We start from the raw sequence: 7,749 nt of genomic DNA, 5'->3' as shown, positions 1-7,749 counted from the left end.
CTCGATGAAATGCTCCAAGCAGAGGACCATGGGTTCGGAGACGAGATGGAGTGGGAAGAGAGAGAAGTCCAGTCAGCATGCCATGTCAGCATTAGATGTCTATGTGAAGTAGTATGGACCTAAATGACACAACTTAAAAAGTTGATGTACCCAAAAATGCACTTTCGAAGTTTGTGGACCTAAGTAACACTCTCTAACTAGTTAATGGACCTCCGGTGCATTTTACTCGTATAATAATAATAATATGTTGCTACCTGACCGGCCGTACGTGCAATCGGCATGGGCAATGCTGATGTTAGTGTAGGAGTTGATAATTTAGTATAGACACGCTTTACACATGCATGATTCCGTTACGAGACAAACGATTTTTGCCGAATAATTTTGGTGTTCAATGATAACGCATGAGTAGCTTTCTCACTTGCTTTCCATTATTTCTTCATTTGGAAAACTGTATCATCCATGGTTCTTTAATTTATTCAAGAAGGTTGTTGTGTGTGTATGATCGAGATGATCTATTGTTTCCAAACTCTTGCAATATTTTTAAATCGATGCGTTGGAGGATTTGACTTCTTTTTATTTTCCCGCTTTGTCAATTTCCCAAGGCTACCTACCTTACTAACCTACAATTGCACTCTTTCAGCACCTGGTCAATAGGATGCATACAGGCAGGGAGTAGATAATTTATGCCCTAGCTTTCAGGCGTGTCTTTAAGTATAGAGAGGTGGGGATGGTTTGGTCAAAAATGACGGCAGAGGGAATCAAGGACATGGCACTTGAGTTTTGAGTCTTGACAATACCAAAAACTAGGGAATTCAGCTAGACCAAAGAGGAAAGCTGAAACAAAGGTGCAACTTTTACCATGGCAAAGAGATCTAGAGAGAAACAAGATATATCTCGACTTAAAGAAGAAACTGTGTGCCGTAAATTAACATTCCATGCATGCATGTGGGTACTCCAAGATAGCAATTCAACCCCCCATCAACACAATTCAAAAGGTACGCCTGCCTGCGCACATATATAGGATTTTAATCTATATATAGCCATCAACTTTGTTCAGGACTTCAAAATAAAACTTATGATACGTCTACTAGAGAGCGGTCAAGATCAGACATCATTTGCAATAAATGAATATATGTAGAATATTGCTAAAAGAGATGTATAACTTATCTGAATAACATTTTTTTGAAAAGAAAACTACATGCATATGCATGTTTGAATCTACTTTTATTCTACTGGAGGAAAAGTATAAACTATGCTAGTTTGACTAGAGGAATGAAAGTGCAGCATGTACCAACTGACTAGGGCTTTCGAATCAGACCTGTTCTCCTGTGCTTGAATATGCAAAAATAGGATTTAGGGCATCATAAATTAGTATAGGGGCAAAACACAAACTAGATACTTCATTGAGTAAAACATCATAATTAACAGCTAGCCTGTATGATAAAATTCACAGCAATGCCACAACACTGTTGGTGAAGTGGAGACAGGACACATCCATCAGTACTCATTCCCATCTCAATAATGTCTACATGTACCAAAGAAAATCAATAAAATGATTCACAGCCCCATGTATGAGCAAGGTCACAGCTAGCATCGATAAATATCACATGGACTCTGAGACCCACACGCCATACTATGATCAAACCACCAAAACAAATTAAAGATCCATGAACGAATTTGCTGCGTGGCTAGCTATGTACTCCCAAAAGAAACCATTTCAGTTAAAATGAATCAACACACAGCAAAGCAAACGGAACTCTTATGTATGCACTAACAGTATCAGAGCTCCTGTTTTACACATGGACAAAAGAAGTGGCACGCCTGCACACGGCATCCATCCAATCACCCAGGAAAACACAAGCAGAAGTGGAGATGGCATCTTCTTGAGTTTCACATGGGAACTAGAGAAAATGAAATAGTACTCCTCTTTAAATTTCTCAACAACGAGTCAATGAGGAACACATGATATACACTAGTACATGTACAAGAAGTCTAAAGGTGTACACATAAATTATGTTGCCGTTCTAGTAGTGATATTTATAGAGTACTTCCATCTAGCTAGCACTCCAATCTAAGCGAGGGAGAAGTTGACAAATGGAAGAGGAAGAAATGCAAGCAAAAGTTTAAGATCGATGAAAGCTTGCATCAGATTAATCAATAATAAGAACACCCTCACCGTGCAAGACCAAGCCCAATAATAGGGTCAGGTGATGATCACATTTGGCGCAAACTCGATCGAGTATTTCAAAAGCATCTCATGTCGATCTAGGCTAGCTAATTGTGTGTGTAGCAGTTAGTCATGGGTTGTTGGGCATTGTGGACGGGAAAAGGTCTTGCAAGAGGGCGTAGTCAGAGAAATGGTGCTGCTGAAGAGGAGGGGGAGGAGGCGACGGCGTTGGCATCTGCGGCGGCGGCATGCTTGGCAGGAACATGTTAGGGTTCGCGCCCGTGTGGATGGGGTGCATCATGCTCATCAGGTCCGGGCGGAAGCCGCCGGCGGACGGCATAAGGTGCGGCGGCAGACCGTGCGCGCCGGACATGAAGAGGTGGGCGCCGCCGGCGCGGAGGCTGGCGGGGCTGTGGTGCGTGTGCTGCCCCTCGTACGTCGTGATCACCGTCGACGGGTCCTGGTACGACCGCTCCACGCGCTTCTTCACGCCGCACTTGGGCGTCGTGCACCGGTAGTAGCTCCTGCGTTTAGCCGGAGAATTTACACGTACATGAGAGAGGAGACTAAGGTACAAAGCACAATGCATTGGGTACCTTCTACCTTGGTTACTTGCTCGTAGCATATATGCGATAGCTTAATTAGCATGCAATTATAGTGGATGTGGGGGGGGGGGGGGGGGGGGGGGGGGTGGACAAGTGAAACTGCGTGAAAGTGTACAAACCTTGGGTAAGGGCTGTTCTTAACCGCCTTCTGGCCGTATTTGCGCCACCGGTAGCCGTCCTCAAGGTGATCCACCTCGCTCTTGGTGAGGAAGGCGACGCGGGGCTGCCTCTGCCTCTTCTCGGCTTTCTTCTTGGGTTTGTTCCTGTAGTGATATCACAAGGAAAATCATGAACGCGAATCCAGTGATTTGATATGAATTAGTGCTAGCTAGCTATAGCTAGATGAAGTAGATAGATATATATTTCATGTCACGGGCTATTAGCGCTAATTAGTCGAACGTGTGCTGTAGATCTATGGTGACGAGTAGCGAGTTATTAGCTATAGATTAGCTAGCGAGCTGTTGGGAATTGGGATCGAGCACTATCATGTCATATCCAGATTATTAGTTGTTTTTTGGCAGAAGATACTCTGGATCTATGGCAGCTTTAGGTGCTTCCGGGGCATATCATTTATAATCCCAAAATCTTTTATAAAAGGGGAAAAAGAAATCTTTGATTTCATCTTCAGAGCTGAAGCTACTTGGTCAAAAATTGAAGCTGCAGCACGCAGCAATTGTTTAATTCAAAGAAAGATCTCTTCTGGAGAGTACGTCGCCGCCTATTGAATTGGACAGTACCAAATGATCTAGAAAGTCATACTGGAAACGGCACCAAAAAGGAACGACGGAAAGGAAAGATAAAGAAGAGGGAAAGCATGGCGAGCTAGTACTGCAAAATCTGGAGCTGGCCGGATCTGAAATCTTGATGCATGGTCGAAGAACCCTAAAGAAGGAAATCGCAACAAACCCTAATGTTCACACCATGTCGTAGATAGATACATAAACACAGGAAAAGTTTTGTTCGTTTAAGCAAACAACAGTAGCATCAGATCTAACATGCACCAAGAAGAAGCAGCGCACTCCTGAACCTTGATTGAAGAGAGATGCAGATCAAGCAAGAATTCGAGATGAACACAGAAATCAGTGGCATCAAAGTAATGAGAACGTACGCTTTCGTGGAATTCTCCCCATCTTCCTGATCTTTCTCATCCCCCTCCGCAGCCACCTCATCCTCCGCCTTCTTCTTGCACCGACGAGGCTGGCCCTCCCCCTCCCGTTCGCTGGACGAGAGAGACACCGAGGAGTTGGGCGTGAGCAGCGCCGCCGCCCCTTCTCCGGCCGCGCCGCTGGTGCCCTGGCTGTCGTGGCTCATCACATCGAGAGACAGCTCGTGCTTGACCTGGCCATCCTCCGCCGGGCACGGCGCGTCGAGGTGCCGCGCCAGCCCGGACGGGTCCAGGAACCCCTGCAGGTAGTCCGTGATGTTGGTGTACGGCGGCATGAGCTCGTCGGCGCCGGCTCTGCTACCTCCACCGACGCCCCCCGACGCCGGCTGGTTGAAGAAGAAGCTCTCCATGTCGCTGTTGCCGAACACGTACTCGGCGCCATCGGCGCGGGCGAGGTGGCCGCCGTGGCCGTGCTGGTGGTAGACGCCATGGTGATCTCCTCCTCCGCCGCCGCCTCCTCCTCCAGAAGACATGGGGAGTGAGTGGGAGTCTGCTGCTGGGAGCTAAGTGTGGAAAGGGGAGGAGAGGCGTGGAAGCGAGGAGGGTTTGAGCTTTTCAGCAGGTCTCAGGCTCCCCAGCTCTCCCTTTTGATTGTTTTTTTTTTCGGGTGCAAAAAGCGTGCGAAGGATAGGAGCAAGATACGACTTTTTTTGGAGCGGAATATATAATGCAGCCCGTCAATTCATAATGCCAATGACGTATTGCTTAACTTATGAAACAAATAAATCGGCGTGCTTAAGATTCTTTCTTGCATGTGATCATCTAGTGTGATCGCTGTACTTAAGACCAGTGTCAGCGTAAACAGGTAGCCGTACCATATATGATTCTTGAGGCTCCGTCCGTTCTTGGAGTTAGACGTTGAACGACTGTTACTTGTTATTACCGGCCGGCTCACTGGTGGTCATTTTCGGGCGAATTGGAAGTGCGACGTACTGTGTACATGGTGCTGCTGTGCTGGGTACTGGCCTGATGTGTTTCGTCTTACGCTTAATGAACGTGCTTATGTATTGGGTCCAATGTTGCATTGTCCTAGAATGCGTTCAGTCAAAGTTTTAATCTTTGATCATTACTTGCACAAGTGACTCCTTGACTATATAGCTAACTGCTAACCTGCTACTCTTGGATGGATCGGAGTGATGAACGAAATAGATCAGACTCTCTCTCCTTAGTTTTGCCTCACCAATCACCAACCAAACACGGACCTTAAAGTCACTTTGAGGACATGCTGGACAATACAATACGTTATTTGTGTCCAATTAAAGTAAACAGCGTTCATTATTTGCCACAGAGAAATTGCGGTGCCGTCGTATACTTGTTAGAAAAAAAACCATCGTCAGTCAAACATGTGCATCATTGAAGAGAATATTGAACCCCAAGCTTGATCGTGTTCCCATTATATTCCCTGTAGGTTCCCTAGCTAGCACGCATGCAGTAAGCTAGAATTTCCGAGCTTCCTGTAGAAAATGAACGTCACATGTGTTGGTCGATCAAGGCGCAAGCTAGCTTCATGTGTGGCGGTATGGAAGCAGAGGCCATAGATTCTCACTCGTGGCACCGTGTAAGTTGACTTTGATCATAGCGTAAAAACAAGTGAGATGGACATCAGCTACTGACTCAAACTGGCGTGTCGACGCCCTTTCATCGTCAACCACCAGTCCAGTCCAACCTCCTGACCAAATGGCTCCATATGCCGCCAGCGACGACGAGCTAGCGCCCTGTCCGATCCGGTCCCTAAAGCCCTAACTATCTATAAGGAATCAGGTATTCAAAATCCATCCTAAATGTGGAACTGAACCATGCTCATCATCATGTCCCGTAACTAGACACCGCCGATTAGTTCAACACTAACGGTAGAAAATTCATTTATGCTTCCACCAGCCATGCTCATGTATGGCTTATTATCTTAAATGAGGAATAGAACCATGCTGCAATTTTTTCAATTTAAATTGTGTTGGTTAGCAACTGGATCAAATTTAATTAAGTTAGCAATTGTACGCACCGATCAACCGACTCAAAAGCTTAATTTGATAATTTGAAAATGCATCTCCAATATAAGCTCCGGTGGAATTTGCTGAACAAATACTACTTCTTTTTGTTTCTTCTTAATACTTGGGCCTAATTTATTGTACCTCCTCCGGTCAAGTAAACTTGATTTTTTTTAGCCAATGCTCTTCGTGTCCAAATTAAAAATGTCAAGTTTACTAGTGCCAGTGGACTGCTCTACACATATCTCCAGTTGGTTTCCTACCGTATACTTGTTCAACTTTGCGAACATGCACGCTAAGAATTTTTGCTAGTAGTTTTAAATGGATTTGCACGGTACAGTAGAGCTCTTTCTTTCTTTTGCTACGCACGTGCAATACGAGTACACCGCGCTAAATAATTCCGTTGATGATCACATACGCACGTAACTGTGTACACTTGATCACTAGTTGGAGCATGTATAGGTAGCACAATCACACACAGCCCTATCGTCACGTGCTCTATACATACGAACGGCTGCCAAACATTTTTTTGTCACACCAGCTAGCCAGACAAATGTATTGCGCCGATGTGCACACAATTGCTGTAACTTTCAAATCTCGGCCAGTGCAGATAGATTATATTTGTTTCTTTCTGGTGATGATGTAGAACGCACCAAAACTGTGTTGATGCAAAGTGAAAACACCCTTTTGGATCGAAATCCGGGAAAAGGATACGGAAAGATCTCGCCGAAGGCAACCAAAACAAGCAACCGCTTTTAAAGATCGTCACAGGAGCGGCCGGCCAGCCGGCGCGGGCCACGTACGGAGGTGGAGGAGCGGCCACGGCTCCTCACAGGTCACGCGACGCCCGGCCCGGCCGGCCGGTCCCCGGCGCAGGCAATAGCGAGCTAGCTGGTGTCGCGTCACACCACGTCCGTCCACGGCGCTCGGCGCGTGCGAGAAGGTGGTGGTGGTGGCGCCCGCCCGGCCGGTACCCGCACGGTACAGTACAATACAGGGGGGCGGGCGCGGCCCTGGGCACACGGGCTGTCCCCGTCGCGTACGCGCGCTGCAGGAGTCAGGACGGCCACGGGGCCCGAGCCGTCAGCCTCACTGGCCTCGCGCGCCGGTCAACCTTTACGGCGCGGGCTACGGGGTCCCCCTTCCGATCCCCCAGCTCTCACGTGTGCGCGATTGCCCGTCCGCCCACGCAACGCAACGCCGCGCGGCGCCCCGCCCCGCTCGGCGGCTGGCTCACGGGAGGATCGGAATCGCTGCGAGAGAGATCGACGCGCGGGGCGGGCGGTGTGAACGGGCGCGCGCCGCCGCGATAGGAGGAGGTGGGATTCGTGGTGCGGTGGTGGGATCGGGCGTACGGGTTGGATGCGCGGAGAGATTTGGCGATGCCGGATGCGGACGGCTCGCGCCCTGTTACATTTCCGGGGCGTGCCAGGGCTCTTTTGCGCATGCGGGGCGGTGGCAATGGTGCGGGGGCGGCGTCGGCAGGCGGGACCTGGCCACCTGGGCGATGCCGATGTGCTGCTGCTACTGCTGCGCGCGAGGATCTTGTGCGTGGCGCTCGCCGCGCCAGGTGACACCGCTCGGAGCCCCGGCGGCGGGCGGTCCCGTCGGGATACCGATCCCGCGCGTGCGTGCGTGCTCGTGCGCGTGCGCTAATTCTCTTATTCTCTGCGATTTCGATGCGTGTCCCCGATCTGTCCACGGCCTGTCGGCTCCGCCAGCGGCAGTGTGGGGCTGGGGCTGCGACAAGGACGGCGTACAACCTTCGAAATTGCTGTCACGTCGCCGGCCACAATTCGCTCCGAAAGGGAGGTGATCGCGGCGGGT

General features: G+C 48.9%; 1 protein-coding gene across 1 annotated transcript; it reads right to left on the bottom strand.

Annotated features, from left to right (window-relative positions):
* Positions 1 to 1,902: 1,902 nt before the first annotated feature.
* Positions 1,903 to 4,700, bottom strand: LOC117855543 (uncharacterized). The gene is made up of 3 exons (XM_034737924.2): positions 3,881 to 4,700; positions 2,892 to 3,035; positions 1,903 to 2,691 (listed from the first exon to the last, which is right to left on the bottom strand). The coding sequence occupies exons 1-3, from the start codon at positions 4,408 to 4,410 to the stop codon at positions 2,298 to 2,300; spliced, it is 1,068 nt and encodes a 355-aa protein (XP_034593815.1). The 5' UTR covers positions 4,411 to 4,700; the 3' UTR covers positions 1,903 to 2,297.
* Between the last annotated feature and the right edge of the window lie 3,049 nt (positions 4,701 to 7,749).

This window comes from Setaria viridis, chromosome 5 (assembly GCF_005286985.2).
Source record: "Setaria viridis chromosome 5, Setaria_viridis_v4.0, whole genome shotgun sequence".
In the NCBI taxonomy this organism is placed as follows: domain Eukaryota; kingdom Viridiplantae; phylum Streptophyta; class Magnoliopsida; order Poales; family Poaceae; genus Setaria; species Setaria viridis.
The sequence above is the reverse complement of the archived record's forward strand: the minus strand, read 5'-3'. Positions and strand labels throughout refer to the sequence as shown.